Here is an 18,278-nt window from a genome sequence, read left to right as displayed (position 1 = left end):
CACCTGACAAACAAAATTCTCTGGTCTTATGAGACTAAATCTTTGGAGTGAATGCCAGGGGTTATGTTTGGAGAAAACCAGGCACCACTCATCACTAGGCTAATACCATCCCTACAGTGAAGCATGGTGGTGGCAGCATCATGCAGTGGGGATGTTTTACAGCAGCAGTAACTGCAAGACTAGTCAGGATAGAGAGAAAGATGAATGCAACAATGTACAGAGACATCCTAAATGAAAACTTCCTTCAGAGTGCTCTTGACCTCAGAGTGGGGTGACATCTTCCAGCAGGACATTGAGCCAAATCACACTGCCAAAATATCAATGGAGTGGCTTTACAACAACTCTGCGAATGTCCTTGAGTGGCCCAGCCAGAGCCCAGATCTAAATCCTATTGAACATCTCTGGAGAGATCTGAAATGGCTTTACACTGTCGCTTCCCATCCATCCTGATAGAGCTTGAAAGGTACTGCAAAGAGGAATGAGCAAAAAGTCCCAAAGGTAGGTGTACCAAGCTTGTGGCATCATATTCAAAAAGACTTGAGGCATTGAGCAAAGGGTGTGAATACTTACATACAGGTGATTTTTCAGGTTTTTTATGTTTAATAAATTTGCAACAATTTTTTAAAATCTTGTTTTACATTGTCATTATGTGGTATTGTGTGTAGAATTTTGAGGAAATAAATTAATTGGATTCATTTTGGAATAAGGCTATAACATAAAAAATGTGGAAAAAGTGAAGCGCTATGAATACTTTCTGGATGGACTGTATGAACCGTGTATAAAAAAGTCATGTTTAATTGACCACAGCAAACACCCACAGATGCCCAGATCATTTTTACAATATTTAATGGCTGTTGAGCTTTGGCAATTTAGACTGCTCACGAACTGGGCATTTGTAAAGTGTTAAAATGTTCCACAAAAGTTGCTCATAGTTGCTGGTTCCTCTTTGAAGATAAAAATCTGCTAACAGGAGACAAAACCAACTTCCATCTCAGCATAGACTATCAACAAATTCAGTTCTTCACTTTACTTCTGCTTTGCATAATTACACAAAATGTATTGATCATTGGATTTAATTCTTTCTGTTTGTTTCTTAATATCTAATGCATTTTTTGTGTTGTGCTTGAAATGTGTTTCCATAAATTAAATAATAAGCATAATAGTTTGAGTATAAATATGAATATGACCATGTTATTCTTTTATTGTTCACAGGCCAATGTTTGAGGACGACATCCCATCAGTGATGGAGTTGGAAATGGAAGATCTGGAAAACTGGATGGCGAAAGGTAACTATTACAGTTTCTGTAATACTCATTTACATGTCCAAGTCTGGGCCTTGGTGTGTCTCAGATATTGTACATTTAGTGTTTAATCACAATTACAGTTAGTAGAGAAAATCACAATATCTGGTAACACTTTATTTTGATGGTCCATTTGAGTATTAGTAGACTGTCTGCTTAATATTTGTTGATACCGCTCCTTTAACAAACATTTAACTGATTATAAAAACTTTAGCAAGTACATGTCAACTTACACTAACCCTAACCCCAATTTAACAGTATACTTATAATCTAATGAGAATTACTGTGCCTATAGATGCAATGTAACTTAAATTCAACAAACAGACCATCAAAATAAAGTCTGACCCAATGTTTGTTCTAAGAAAAAATACATGCTGGTTAAACAGTACTGGCTCTTTTGTCCATGTTTTGTTTTCTTTTGCATATGAAGGAGGTCACAATTACAGAACAATCTACATTTTTATTTTAAGGTCATTTAGTCTTATTTGAAGTTATCCTGAAAGGAATAAAGGAGTGAATTTTAAGGCTTATTTCATGACTTACATTCTGCTTTACAGTGTAAAACACTAAGGAACAGTTCACCTGAAAAATGAAAATGTTCTCACCATTTTTTGCACGTTACACACAAGTAGTTCTAAATCTTTTTGAATTTCTTTTTCGTTGTTGTTGTTGTTGATCACAAAACACAATATTCAGAAGAATGCTGGAAAAAGCAGCCATTGACATTCATAGTAAGCAACAAATACTATGGAAGTCAAAAGGTGTTTTTTTATCAATATTCTTCAGTACATATATCTTTATGTTTAACAGAAGAAAGAAACAGGTTTGAAACAAGCGGAGGTTGAGTAAATGATGGCAGATTTTTTACTTTTTGGGTGAACTATCCCTTTAAATGAGATGTTTGAATAAGAACATTGATCAAAATTAGAGAACACTTTCAGATACTTCCCTGTTATTGTTAATGTGCACCTGGTGACAGGGATGAGCAGTATTTATGATACAAGTATTTTAAATACATATTTTAAATACAAAATAGTAATCTGAAAATTGTATTTAATGGGGTTTATTTAAAAAATGGGTTAATACTGTGTATCAAAATACTTTAGTGTCTTATATTTTTGTATTTTACAATACTGTAACATACTTTGTTAGAAGTCTACATGACAACATCATATGCAGCCTCTGATTGGTGCATTCTCAGTTATTTGCCTAAGCTTGAGATCAGAACAAAAAAAAAATGATTAAGAAGGTGGTCAATACTTGGAGTATGGATGGAAGTTATGAACACTTAGAAAATAACAGACAAATGGCAGGGGTTTATTTGAGTCAACCAATCGTTGAAAATGGTATACTGCACAATGCTAAGTTAACTGCTAAATCAAGTGTTTCATCTTTCAAAAATAACCCAAATAGTACATTTTCTTTTGTTAAAGCATGTAAATCGTCAAACTTAGAAAATAACCTGTAATGCAAATCTTCCCAAAAGGCACAAGCAAATTTACAATCACAGAAAAGATGCTCTGTAGTATCAATTTGATCACCACAAAAGGAACAATTGTTTTCATCTAAACCAAATCGACATCTCAAAAATTCTTTAAAAGGATAGATTCCGTTTAGAATTTTAAAATGGACTTCCTTTACTTTTAGTGCCACTGGAAATTTTAAATATCTTGTTCTAGCTATTTTTTTCCTTAGAGAAAGAATAAAATAATAAATTTTTATTTAAATAAAAGTGATATAGTTCTTTAATAAAAAAAAATATTCCGGATTACAGTATTGGATAAGTTTATATCAATAATTGAAACTCCATTCACCAAAAGCTGAACAAGACAAGGTGTTATATTATTTTGAGATAGATTACAAGACATCTGAAATATAGTTTGTGGGATAGCTTTGATGATTTAATCATATTATTTTCTGTCAAATAAATTACATTTAGAATTAAACGTTTCAAAATATGTTACTCCAGTATTATCTAACATCTGCATGACTGACCACATTCCTTTCTCCCACCAGCTTTTGTAAAATATAGATTTGTTTCTAAATTTTAGTGCATGGCCTCTTAGGACTTCTGTAGGTTTTGTAGTCCGGTCACATTTTGAATGACGTTCTTGAGTATCAGTGAAGCTGGTTTGACCAGCAGAGGGAGCCATTGCGGTTAAAACCATACAAATTCTCAAGAAACTTCTGTTGTATGAACTTTGTTTTTAAAGCAGCTGTCTTTAACTTATTCACATTTATTCACCACCATTTTTGAAACAGTATATCATCCAAAGCATTCCTCATACAAATAAACTGGATTTAGGGTTTGCAAAGCTGTTTGGCTTAAGAACAGTGATGGGAAAATGTATAAAGTGCTGTATTTGTATAAAGATGTGATTTGTTTTCATGTGGAATATGTTTAATGCCTTATCTTGAATAATCTTTGTTTTTCATCTGTGTGCTTGCAGATGGAGGCAAGAAAGTGGACACTGGCCAAATATAATGAATGGCTTTTCTGTGAGTACACTAGACTTATTATTCCCTCCTTTATGCAAACCTGGGAAAGCTTCACACTTTCTAAAACACAGTCACAGCATATTTGCAATACAATATTGGTTCAGACAGCTGTCTAATGGTTTGTAACTGTGAAGTCATTGTACTAGCTTGCAAATATTTCATTTTCGGCACAGATCTGTGACAAGTGTTGTGCATTTCTTGATTAATGACATTGACACATCATATTTAATAATTTTCACATTGTTTTAAGGTGAAAGAAAAGAGTCAAATAGTTAAATGAATGTAATAACCGTTTTAGAGTGTGTGTAGTGTGCACAATGTGCAGAGAATACGCTTGGTTCACATCAGTAACATGAAACTCTGCTTTTTTCTCCTGGGGGTTGTGGAGGATTAGACATTTGGATAATAATTGGGGGTCCTCTGAACTGGACATGGTAAAATTGTGTAGCATTGTTTGTGTAACACAGTCAAATCTAACCAAGCAGTGGTGCAAGACAAGGCATGAAGATATGTGTTCGCATGTGTCACACCCTGTAATGTAATGTGTAAGGTATCATTTCCTGGAACAGTGAAATGACATAAGGTTACCTCTTTACTTTACAAAGAAATCCCGCTCAGTGGCATGTCAAGAGCTACTGTACAGTGCAAATTGGAATTTCCCTGTACGCATTTCTCCTGCTTATTGCAGTTGCATAATTTGACCAAAAATGTAATCTTGTGATTATTTTGTTGCGTAGCACAACTGCAATTTGTTTTCTAATGATAAATGATAAATATTTAATGCAATATTGCTGCTTCTTAGAAGACCAGAAAAAAGTACAGAAAAGCATACAATTACAAATGGGATGGGTGAAAACTGCAAACTAACGAGCAATTACTTTTTTTTATCTGTTTATTAAACTTTTACAGATATAACAAAGTCATTTTACAGAGAACTTTAAACAAATATTTTTCCCACCTCTACCCTCTAAACAAGAAGAAATTACATTTATCTAAGAGAGAAAATAAGAAATAATAATAATAATAATAATAATAAAGGGCAATGCATGGCGCAGTAGGTAGTGCTGTCACCTCACAGCAAAAAGTTCGCTGGTTCGAGCCTCGGCTGGGTAGGTTGGCATTTCTGTGTGGAGTTTGCATGTTCTCCCTGCGTTTGTGTGTGTATTCTGTACAGTTTTTTATCGGGTGCTCCGATTTCCCTCACATTCCAAAGATATGCGATACAGGTGAATTGGGTAAGCTAAATTGTCCATAGTGTATATGTGTGTGTGAATAAGTGTGAATGGGTTTCCCAGTGATGGGTTGCGGCTGGAAGGAAAAAATGTGCTGGATAAGTTGGCGGTTGATTCCACTGTGGCGACCCCGGATTAATAAAGGGACTGAGCCAAAAAGAAAATTAATGAATTAATAATAATAAATGAACATTTGAATTAAATAAAAAATAAAACAAATTAAAAAATGTTTTCAATGAATTCAAAAATGAAAAACTGTACAGAATACACACATACCTTGATAACTAAATATTACAAACATTAATCCTCAGGGGTTATACAAAGTGCTTAATTACATTTGCTTTGCATTTGAAAGGTCCTAAGATTTAGATTGACAGTTTGTAGAGATACTGACATGCTCAGAAAAGAAAATTATAAATGGGTCCCATGTTTCAGAAAAAGCCTTAGTATTGACGTTTATTTTAAACCTGTTTTTTTCCAAATGTATGAATCTCATCTTGCAACCAGCTGTCACAGCTTGTTGGAAATCTTTGTTTCCATAATAAAAGAATACACCATCTTGCTAACAGTGTAAAAACTGCAAGGACGTTTGCAGTACAGCTGGATAACCCTGCTATATTCTGAGAAAGTCCGAAAAGTGCAATAACGGTTAGATGTGCATCTTTGTCACAGAAGAGAAACACTTTAAAATTGATAGGCAAAGAGAAGTGATTGATGGACAAAGCCAAAACATATGCATTAAGTCTGCAGGTGCTTGATTACAGCAATCACACATAGGATCCATGTCTTGAGTTATTTTTGCCAACTTCACTTAAAGACAATGTCATGCACAAATAGAGGAGATATGAACATGGGACAAAATCCAGTCCCACATCTCCTCAAATGTAAGATTAAGGTTCCTACTCCCACTGTTGTTTAATAAAAGAACGAGAGGTAGTAGTGAAAGAGGAGCTCAACCTGTATAAAATAGATTGTATACCTTTTTATCTAAGGGTACTTCAAAAATTTGGTCAAGTTGAGATTTTGGTGGAAGGTTGGTAAAATCTGGACATAGTTTCTAAGTTGGGGGTATCTAAAGAAATGGGTGCTAGGAAGAGAACATTTTTCTATTAATTGCGAAAATCTGGGAAAATTATTAAATATCACTGACAGTGAAGATTCTTGCTCTCTGACAAATAATAAATGCCTTATCATTAAGTGATGGGGGAAATGTAGGGTTATGGTTAATGTAAATATATATATATATATTTATACATATACATTTTTTTTCTTCCCAATTTCTGTTTAACAGAGAGATTTTTTCAACACATTTCTAAACATCATAGTTTTAATAACTCAATTCTAACAATTGATTTATTTTTCTTTGTCATGATGACAGTAAATAATATTTGACTAGATATTTTTCAAGTCACTTCTTTACAGCTTGAAGTGATGTTTAAAGGCTTAACTAGGTTAATTAGGTTAACTAGACAGGTTATGGTAATTAGGCAAGTTATTGTATAATGATGATTTGTTCTGTAGACTATTGAAAAATATAAAGCTTAAAGGGGCTAATAATTTTGACAAAAATGGTGTTTAAAAAATTAAAATTAATAATAATTAGTAACATAGTTATCAAAATAGAAGTTTATATAAAAAGTTAGTTTTAGTTGTCCAAAACTAGTCGAAAATAATTGTCTAAAACTTGCCTCCACTTTAAATGTTGACTATTAGATGTCTATAGATGTTTATTAGATTTGCAAAAATGTGTTTAAATGTCTATTAGACATCTAGTAAACACAGAATTGCTTGGTTGGGTATTCTGACAGAACTCAAACAAAACAAATATAAAATCTCAAAACCTTTCAATTTGGTTTGTTTTAGCTCTGTCAGAAAACCCAACTAAGCAATTTTGTGTTTACTAGATGTCTAATAAACATTTAAACATATTTTTGCTAAAATCATTGCAAATCTAATAGACATCTATAGCAATAGTCAAAAAATAGACTAGTGATCAAATAGACAGATTAGATTACATGTGTAGTCATTCATTGCTTTCTATTTGATGACTTATCTATTGGACTATTGTTAGACGTCTATTAGATTTTCACATGCAGCTCAAAGTTAGCCTTGTTTTTACCCAGAAGTCAATGTTTAGACATCTGCTAGAATTCTTTTAAACATAAAATTGCTTGCTGGGCATTAAGTGAGCTCAGTGAACTCTTTAAGTCCAAGCCGTGTTAGTGTTTTGGTCAGCTTTCACACAGTTCTAGAACTAATAATTGTATAGTAATATTATACCCTTTAGATGTTAGAGGTCAGGTAGAGTTTTTAAATGTCTTTGAAAGCTGGTTATGCTCATCAAGGCTATGATTTATCAAAAGCTTATTGAAAAACTTCTAAAAATATTGAAACTTTAAAAATAATATTATCAATGCTGAAATGTTGAATGTAGTTATTCTAATGACATATCATAATATACTTTGTTTAGAATCCTGGTTCAGAAGTTTAGTCCTTGCAGGCATAGGACATCAACATGACGCCATATTGACGTTGTACCCCAACTTACCCCAATGTTGTGGGGAGGTTGGATTTTGTTTGCAAAAGAAAATCAGGTTGTTCTTATAACTCAACGTCAGGCCGACATCAATATCCAATGTCCATCCTAGAATTAACCTAATATCAATATCTAATCATGTACACCTTGACGTTGTGTGGACGTTACCACTATGACATCTATCAGATGTTGGATTTTGGTCACTTTTTAACACAACCTGAAATCAACCAAGTATCTAAGTAATTTGACGTTGTTAGGCTATTCGACATCAAAATAACTTTGTCCTTAGTTGCTGGCTAGACATAACCTAAATCTAACCTAATATTAACGTTTTATGATATTGTGTGCCTGCTGGGGTTGAACAGCATTGAAACAGAAAACATTCCTAAGATATTTTAATCATTAGTTTTGATATTTATCTTTATACTGTCTACATATCTACATATTATTATTTTGATGACACTACAAATTTCAATAGTAAATGTATTTACTAACATGAACTAAGTATGAACAATACTTGTGCCACATTTATTATTCATAGTTCAACATTTACTACATTTTTAAAATCCAAAGTTGTGTTTGTTAACATTAGTTAATGCACTGTGAGTTAACAAGATAATGTTAAAACATATTAAAATAAATTAGCTAACATCAAAGAATTGGTCATTGTTTGTTTATGATTGTAAATATATTACTGATGGAAATTTATCGTGTTCCCATTTCTTTATTATTAACCAAAGTTTTCTAAAATTTAGAATACATACTGTATATATAAGGCCATTTCTTGTTTGTGCATGCCTATTTTCAGTTTTTTTTTTTATTTTGTAGAACACAAAAAATCCTTAGACATGACAATAATTTTAGCGAAGCATTGACTCTTGTCTAGACCGTGTTGAAGCGTCAGAGTCTGACAGAATAATAAACGGCAGCATTGTCTGTTGACCTCCACATGATCAGCAGAGAGTCGCGAATGGCTCTTAAGCAAACACCCACTGACCGTCCACTTGCTTTCTAACGCAGACACAAACACAGACGGTGTCATTCTGTCAAGTTTGTTTTGATGAGGCTGCGTACGAGGAGCAGAATAGCTGGGACGGCTGACTTCTGACCCGCGAGCACTGACATCTGCTAGTCATTACAGCAGGCATGCGTGGAAACACAGGCTCAGGCCGGGCCAGAGATGAGGAGGGCCTCTTTTTTCCCCCTCATGCGTGCTCTCTGTCTCGCTCTCCCTGGGAACACCAGAGGGTCAGAGTCCACAAGCCAGGAATGTGAGCTTACGTCATGCCGACTGTGTTTTTCCCAGGATCAGATTGGTCTGGAGCGCTATGGGGGAGCGAGCCTAACAATGGCTAGGTGATGTCAAAATGACAAATTGATGTTTATATAAACATAAACTAGGGATATCTAAGGCCACATCAGTACATGAGTAAGGGCACAGCTCTTTTTTTGTGCTGATTTGAGGTTTAAATGGAACCAGTCTGATCTTTAAACAGAAATCATTTTCAGTTCCGTGGAATATTGTTGGTTTAAGGTGAGAAATATGCTCACCTAGAGTTAAATAGTTGAGTTTTATCTTTTTTTTTTATCCATTCAGCCGATCTCCTGATCTGCCAGAAGCACTTTAGCTTAGCTTAGCATAAGTCTTTAGCATCTCGCTCAAAACTCATCAAGAGTAAATTTTGTAGAGTAATAAAGAGATAGTTTTCCTATTTCAAGCTTTACTCATCTAAAGTTATATCGTGTGCTGACCGAAAATGAAAAGTTGCCATTTTTAGGGATGAGGAATTATTCTCTTGGAACAATACTCTCATTCCAATAATCAAGGAACTTTGCTGCCATATCATGACTATATTGACCTGAAAAATAGCATTTTTTATTTCTTAACAGTCTTAGTACATGATGTAGCTACAGAACAGTCTTAAAAAGATTATTTGAACATTTTGTGCAAGATGCTAATGGTCTAATCCAATTTAATGATTTATGCTAAGCTAAAAGTGAGATCAGCTAATTCAAATATGGTAAAACTGTTTAATTCTTGAAGAGTTGTAAAATGAGCCTTTTAAGCGTTCTTTTAACAGTTAACATGAAATTGTTGAGATCATCTTTTACATTCATTCATGCATTTATTAATTTTCTTTCAGTGTAGTCGCTTTATTCACCAGGAGTCGCCACTGCGGAATGAACCACCAAACTATCAAGCAAATGTTTTACACAACAGATGCCCTTCCAGCTGCAACCCAGTACTGGGAAACACTCATACACTCTCAAATTCACACACATACACTAAGTCCATTTTAATTTACTCAATTCACCTATAGTGCATGTCTTTGGACTGTGGAGGAAACCTATGCCAACTCAGGGAGAACATGCAAACTCCTCACAGAAATGCCAACTGACCCAGCCTGGACTCGAACCAGCAACCTTCTTGGTGTGAGGCGAGTTTTTATTTTAACAATGCCAAATCACTTTAAATGAACAGTTCTCAACAAAATAAAAAAAAAACATTACGCCAACATCAAGTGGTTTGAGCAGAAAAGAAGATATTTTGAAGAATGTTGGAACCCAGTAACCACTGACATTCCTAGTAGGAAAAATTGGAGGTCAACAGGTTTCCAAACCTTCTTCAAAATGTATTATTTCGTTTTTAAAACAGGAGAAAGAAACTCATAAAGTTTTGGAACAAAGCAGGGGGAGTTAGTGTTGGCAGAATGTTAATTTTATTTTGATGAGCTTTTCTTTTAAGGCAAGAGTCCAAGTTTAGCAAACAAAGCATAACATATTTTAATAGATGTCAATGACTTCACTGCACTGAACAAATGGCTGTGTGGGAAAATGCTTATCACTTTATCTTCAGCAGTTTGTCATTAAACATTCATTTTGGATTGATCTATTTTTAGAGTTTATATAAATATTGTTTTATAAGATGGTGGCACAGTGGCTCAGTGGTTAGCACTGTCACCTCACAGCAAGAAGGTTGCTGGTTTGAGTCCCGGCTGGGTCAGTTGACATTTCTGTGTGGAGTTTGCATGTTCTCCGCGTGTTGGCGTGAGTTTTCTCCGGGTACTCTGCTTTTCCCTACAGCTCAAAGACATGCGCTATAGGTAAATAGTACGATTGTGACTGTGAGAGTGTACACACTCAGAAATAAAGGTACAAAATCTGTCACTGGTGTGGTACCTTTTGAAAAGGTAAACTTTTGTACCCTACAGGTGGACATCAGTACCTTTAGGGTACACTTTTGCAATTTTAAGATTCACTTTTATACTATTAAGAGACTCTGAGGTACACATTTGTACTATTTTGGGCATTAATATGTACCTTTAATGACCTTTTAGAAAAAAAAAAGTATGCCAGTGACAGATTTTGTACCTTTATTTCTGAGAGTGTACTGGGTTGCAGCTGGAAGGGCATCCGCTGCGTAAAACATATGCAAACATTTTTTTCGCAAAAACATAGGGGAAAAAAAAGCTAAACATATGGAAAAAACATAGAAAGAAAAAAATTAATAAATTAATAAATTAATAAACAGTTTTATAAGAGAATTCAATAAAAGTTATGTAACAGATTGGGTTCAGTCATTCATTTCAGTCTGTAACCTGAGTGTGCATTATTTTGTTCAGAATAATTATAAATAATTATGTATTATAAATAATTAGCTAAAAAAAAAATATATATATATATATATTATATATTATATATATAGATATAGATATATAGATATAGATATATATATATACATTTTTTTTATGGTGATTTAATATAAAAACAGGTACACCAGGCTTCCAGTTTCGTTTACTTTTAGCTGTTTTAGCTGCACAAAAATATGTGTGTTATACTGCTGGAAATTGCTATGTGGTGGTAATTATTATATAGTTTATCATTTATTTAGTAGGAAACACACTCTTTCCTCTTTATATACTCCAGACAGTTTCTTATAAACACACTAAAACAATGTTGCAAAGACACAGAATAGATATAATCTTTTAATAAAAGTATAATATATTTATAACAGCACATTAACTGTGTATACGTTTCACAGCAGTACTGTCTACACCATTCACACCTAAAATATGTATGATTTTAATTATCTTTTAATACCAGACTCATTTTGCTGCTTTGGAACAATAATTAATTTGAAAAGCACTACAAATAACTTGAGTTTTATTGAGATACAGATAAAGACCACTTCCATAAATCAACCGTAAATCTTCCAAAATCCTAAGAAACTGAGAATTTTCAAGAGTGTTTTCAACCTTATTTTTCCATAGCTGTAGATGTTGCCATTTATATCATTCTAAGTCATTTTAAATCATACACATTTGGAAAAAAAAGCTTAATATTAGTAAAAGACACACCAGATATCCACAGCTAGTCAGTTTGGTCCATATGGGAATTAATCGGTTGTTTTTGCTTTGTTTGTTTTACAGGTGCATGCTGTGGACTTGGTGCAGTTGTTTTTTACAGTTTCCTCAGGTGTCTTCATACACAATGGTGCACAGAGTACATGTTGAGACATACTTTGGTACTATATGATTCTTTTTAGGTCGTGCTTCATATTTATACCTTTGTTAAAACAAACTTGTACGCTGTAAAAAAAAAATCCACAAATTAGCAGTTTTCCATATTTCCCCCTGTTTATTTATGTTTTTGAATTGCATTATGGGACCTCGATTTTTCTAACAACAACTTTTAACCTAAAGTTTGAAAGTTTTACTTTTATTAACATTTTTATATATTTCAAAGTGTTATATTGTCTGGGTTGGTGTTGTATATTACTGTACAAAACTTTGTAATAAACTGCCAGTGCATTTTCTGTTATTTTATAGATTTATTTCTCCCTATATTATTTTTGCAAATTGACACCAGGAACATTTTTTTTATTATTATTATGTATTAGCGCTGAAAATCTTTTCAATTGTTTGTTGATTTTTAATTGTATATTTATTATTGAAATGTTCTTGCCATAAAATAGCCTTGACTGCTGACATGTCGTTAAATAAAAAATACATTAAATTAATCTCTTTTTTTTCTTATACATTATTACAAACTATTAAAATGTTAACAAATGTTATGTTGTAAAACTGTAGAGTTGAATTTTCAACCTCAACATTCGACAGAGCGGAAATCAAGGTCTTATAATGCAATTCACAGCGGAAAATAAATGGAAAACACTTGTGAATCACAAAATACAGAAACTGTTAGTTAACAGATTTTACAGTGTAAATGATCAAAGCCTGCTGCCTGAAGAACATTTGAACATGTTTGAATGAAAAAGAACAAATTGAATGAAACATAAAAATGTTTTCCTGACTATTGCACTGAAGAGGATACAAAATCACTTCTCTTTTTGGAAGCTGATATGATCCTCTGCGTACATCTGATAATGAGGTTTTCGCCACTTTTCGTACTGTCAGAAATACAAAGTGTACACATTTATACCAATTAAGTTAACTTCGAAATTAGAGGGATAGTTCACCTCAAATCTTTTTCTTTACTCACTATTTATTCATTTTATTTTAGGCTTAGTCCCTTTTTTAATCAGAAAGTTGCCACAGCGGAATGAACCGCCAACTTATCCAGCATATGTCTTACGCAGTGGATGTCCTTCCAGCTGCAACCCAGCACTGGGAAACACCTATACACTCTTGCTTCCACACACATACACTACTGCAAATTTAGCTTATTCAATTCACCTGTACCACATGTCTTTGGACTGTGGGCAAAGCATGGGAAGGAAACCCACGCGAACACGGGGAGAACATGCAAACTCCACACAGAATTGCCAACTGACCCAGCTGAGGCTTGAACCAGGGAAATTCTTGCCGTGACACCCACTCACGATTTATTCACTCTCAAATGGTTCCAAACCTTTATAAGTTTCTTTCCTCAGTTGAAAACAAAAGCTGTTTTGAAGAATGCTGAAAACGGGTAACCTTTGACATCAGTAGTACACTGTTAATGATTTTTGTTAATTACACCGTATTTAACTGTAATGTGAACTGTATTTTACTGTAGGACAGTTATGCAGTATGTTACTGTATTTTAAAGTTACATTGTGAAAATTACTGTATATATACTTTTTATTAAAGATTTACCTACAATTCTGTAAATACATATACAACAAGATAAATGATGCTGTATATGCAAACAATATTTTTGCTGTAATTGATTTACAGCAAGTTACTGGCGAACATCTGCCAGTAAGTTGCTGTAGATTTTACAGAAATTGTTAACAGTGTAGGAAAAACAAATACTATTGAAGTCAATGATTACAGGTTTCCAGCCATCTTCAAAATATCTTCTTATGTGTTCAGTTTGAAAAAGAAACTCAAACAGGTTTGGAACAAGGAAAGGGTGAGTAAATTATGACAAAATTCTAAGTTTTGGGTGAACTAGCAATTCTTTACACTTTTAAGTACTAATAAATACACATATATTACTAATAATATGTACAATAGGTTCAAATGTGTACCTTTTGAAAAGGTTATTTCTGACATGGAGTACCTAACATTATTATAAATCACATTATTACTTTACTGTGTCATAATGGTTCCTAAATGCAAGTGCTGCCACAAAACCTTTTCATTAAATGTGGTTAATCATTTCATTTTGATTATAAAGACACTGTTAAACTTAATACATTCTATTACACTTTTATTTTTACATTTCATATTTCAGTTTTGCAAATGTGTGTACACAGTGACAACTTTTGTGTTTTTAGGGTACTTACAATGTATATATTGCTGTTTAAATCACCTGATCATTTTTTGAGAACACACCAACACACTTCCTGCTATGTAATCCTTTTTTATATTAAAAGAGGAACAATTGTCATCGTTGTTGTTATTTTGAGTACAGCTTTATTAGTGAGTTTTATTCTCTCTACAAGGCATAGTTTTACTTTTTAATGAACTGTTTTCTTTTTAATATAAAATGTAATTAATCCATGTGATGGCAAATTTTATTCAATCTTATAAGCCTTCATGATCCCTGATGATTTGGTGCTGAAGGAAAATATATAATTAAACTTAAAAAATATTTTTACTTTAAATTTTACGTTGTATCAAATATGAGCTATTTTAACTGAAATGACAATAAACTGTTAAAAATATTCGTAACTTAAGTTATGATTAACATAAAACATACATTCAAAAAAAGTATTAAAATACCAATGAGCTGAAACAACACAATATTTGAGATTTCATTGTGACAACTTAATTTTTTATGTTCAATCCACATAAATTTGTTAAAAGTGTTAACTTAATCGTGTTGGGACAACATGAATGAAATGTGTGAAATCCTGCTATTTTTAACAGTGTACACTAAAAAATGCTGGGTTCCAAACGATCGATTTGTGGGACAACATGAAAAAATTACGTTTTTACAAATGTAAGTAGACTGAACACAAAACAATTAGGTTGTCCCCACAAAAAAACTCATGAGTTGTGTTGTTTTGGCTCATTTTAAATAAGTAATCTGAACAAACCGCAAACGTCATTTTTTGAGTGTACACTGTAAAAATGCTATGTTCTAAACAGATTTTTTCATGTTGCCCTAACACAAATCGATTAAGTTAACTTAACAGTTTTTTTTTTACAAAATTTTATGGATTCAACATAAAACAACTAGTGTTATGACCCTGGTCTAGTGTCAAAGACGTAACATAAAAGAACAATGGACAAATAAAATCACTTCTATGAGCCCTTGGAGTCAGGTCTGTTTTTTTTTTTTTTTTTGGTCTTTTTTTGTCTTTTTCCTTTTTTAAACACTCAAAACTTAAAGCCAAATACCTCAGAGAGGACCCACAGAAAAATAACAAACAAAAAATATATATCCCCTACCTAATGACCTAAATGAAACTAAATACATCTAACAAAATAACAGAAATAAAAATACAAAAACTGCTCCTATGACTATACATAATAATAAGAGAAAATATCTACAGAAAAGAAAACTGTGGCGTCTTTGTATGTTACCGTGTATATACAAAGTACAATATTTACAATTACAACAAACAAACCAAAAACAAAATTACAAGAGGGGGGGAAACACGATTGTTCAAAACAACTTAAGAATTGTGCTGTTTTGACTATTGTTGTTATGATCATATCATCTTTTGCAATATATTATAATGATCGTTGAAAACAGCTGTACTGCTTGACATTTCTGACTAAGCCATGCTATTTTTCAGGATTCATTGATGAATAAATTGTTAGAGAAGAGTGTGTATTTAAAAACAATTCATTATTTAAAAGTAATTCACAACTCTTAAAAAGAAATGTTTTTATTTGTATTGATGGTTGAAGAACTGTTAGCATTCATGAAATATAAGAATCTGTATAGAAAACAAGGTTATTTACATTAATAAAATGTTCCTCACAATATGAATAATGATCTTTAAGCACTTTTAATCTTGAAAGTTTCTTTGTTGAAGCTAAAAATAAAATTAAAAAAATAATCTATGCCAAAACTTTTTTGTTTTTTTTTTAATCTAATATATTAGCACTCATTCATTCATTTTCCTTTGACTTACTCCCTTTATTCATCAGGGGTCACTACAGCGGAATGAAGCGCTAACTTATCCAGCATATGTTTTACACAGCAGGTACTCTTTTGGCTGCAACCCAATACTGGGAAACATCCATACACACTCATTCACAAACATTTATTCATTCATTTTCCTTCTGCATACTCCCTTTATTCATCAGGGATCGCCAGTGGACTAAACCACCAACTTATCCAGCATATGTTTTACACAGTGGATGAACTTCCATCCACAACTCAGTACTTAGTAAGATCCATACACCCTCATTTATTCATTTTCCTTCAGCATAGTCCCATTATTCATCAGGGATCGCCACAGTGGAATGAACCGCCAATTTATCCAGCATATTTTTTACGCAGCGGATGCCCTTTCAGCTGCAATCCAGTACTGGGAGACATTCATACATATTTGTTTATTCATTTTCTTTCTGCTTAGTCCCTTTATTCATCAGGGGTTGCCACAGAGGAATGAACTGCCAACTTATCCAGCATATGTTTTACACAGCTGATGCCCTTCCAGCTGCAACCCAGTACTGGGAAACATCCATACACAGTCATTCACACACATTCATTCATTCGTTTCATTGTTGTCCCTTTTTTTTTATCTGGGGTCTCCACAGTGCAATGAACCGCAACTTATTCAGCATATGTTTTACACAGCATATGCCCACAGGAAGAACATGCAAACTATACACAGAAATGCCAAGTGACAAAGCAGGAACTCATACCAGCGACCTTTTTGCTGTGAGGCGACAGTGCTAACCACTGAGCCAACGTGTTCCCCTTAAATTAGTACTATATATTATGTATTATAATATATTATTCCTTCCAAAACAATACAATAAACTGAGCAACTGAAAAAATAAGAGTATAAAAAAGTCATTTATAAGACGGTGAATACACTCGACAACACACTGCAATTCTATCTTACACATGTAAACATGAAAAATGACATGAACAAACCAGCTTTGACAATTTATTGAACGTTTTGCATATGAACTTTCTGTGATCTACAGAGTTTATGGTGCCCCAGTGACTGTGTAATTCAATAAAGTGATCATTCTTTTGGCCTCGCACGCTGCTTCTTCTAAACACGTTGTCAAAGGTCTGGTGGAATATGATGGGAATAAGAGAGAACAGTGTTTACCTTTGAGTGGGGCTTGGAACAAAACAGAACTTTAGGCAAGCACAGTCCTGCTGTCATGAGGCGCAGCAGAACCCATGCACTAGTGGAACAGTGGTGGAAAACAACACCAGATGGAACTCATTAGATTCTTTTTTTTTCTTCCTTCTCCTCCAGTCTTCTTGTCTGGTCTGTTTGATTTTAAAACCCTGTTGATCGGAGTATTCCGTGCAGATGCATTTGCGTCTTGAATGAGTCGTTTGTACTCATGCATTAATCATTGCGTATTACAGATTGTTTTGTTAGTTGTCTGCGAACTCTTGATGTTATATTTATAGTGTGCTCTTAGATTGTTGGGATTTGCGCAGCATTTTTGTGCTTTAGGTTTATAAACATCATAAAGTATAAAATCAGACTGCAACATATATTTTTATCTAACAATGTGTATTGGTTTTCATTTTTATTTTAGTTTAATATTATTTAACATTAATATTATTTTAGCTAAGGTCAATATTGTTATCCCTCTTAAGAAATTATTCTACAACTTTTTGATTAGCTATAGAACAAATCACTGTTGTCCAGTGACTTGCCTAATTAACATAACCCCATTTAACATACCCTAATTAAAAAAGTCTGACATTTTGTCACATATTTCTTATTATATTTTCCCCTCAGAAAAAAAACTATTTTATTTATTTATTTGGTTTACTATTATTTTAGCATTAATATTATATTTTATGTCCTTTGCTGTGTAAAACATGTGCTGGATAAGTTGTTGGTTCATTCCGCTGTGGCGTCTCTTGATGAATAAACGAAATATACAGTATGTTTATGTATATATATATATATATATATATATATATATATATATATATATATATATATGCTTCAGAGGTCAACACAGTGGAATGAACCACCAACTACACCAAAACATATGTTTTACGCAGCAGATGCCCTTCCAGCTGCAACACAGCACTGGGAAACATACAGTATACACTGCAGACAGTTTAGTTTATTCAATTCACCTATAGCACGCATTT

At 33.2% G+C, this 18,278-nt stretch overlaps 1 protein-coding gene across 6 annotated transcripts in view; it reads left to right on the top strand.

Moving 5' to 3' along the window:
- The window catches only part of tmem154 (transmembrane protein 154), a 28,039-nt gene extending 13,634 nt beyond the window's left edge, over positions 1-14,405 (top strand). For 3 of the 6 annotated variants that reach the window (XM_087235210.1, XM_087235209.1, XM_087235208.1), the window contains 3 exons: positions 1,213-1,286; positions 3,752-3,800; positions 11,999-14,405. In XM_087235210.1, coding sequence (XP_087091336.1) covers positions 1,213-1,286; positions 3,752-3,786 — 109 coding nt within the window. In that variant the 3' untranslated portion in view covers positions 3,787-3,800; positions 11,999-14,405. 6 annotated transcript variants of the gene reach the window in all.
- The last annotated feature ends 3,873 nt before the right edge of the window (positions 14,406-18,278 follow it).

This window comes from Danio rerio, chromosome 1 (genome assembly GCF_052040795.2).
Source record: "Danio rerio strain M-AB ecotype USA chromosome 1, GRCz13ab, whole genome shotgun sequence".
NCBI classification, from domain to species: Eukaryota; Metazoa; Chordata; class Actinopteri; order Cypriniformes; family Danionidae; genus Danio; species Danio rerio.
This window is presented reverse-complemented; position numbering and strand designations above follow the sequence as displayed.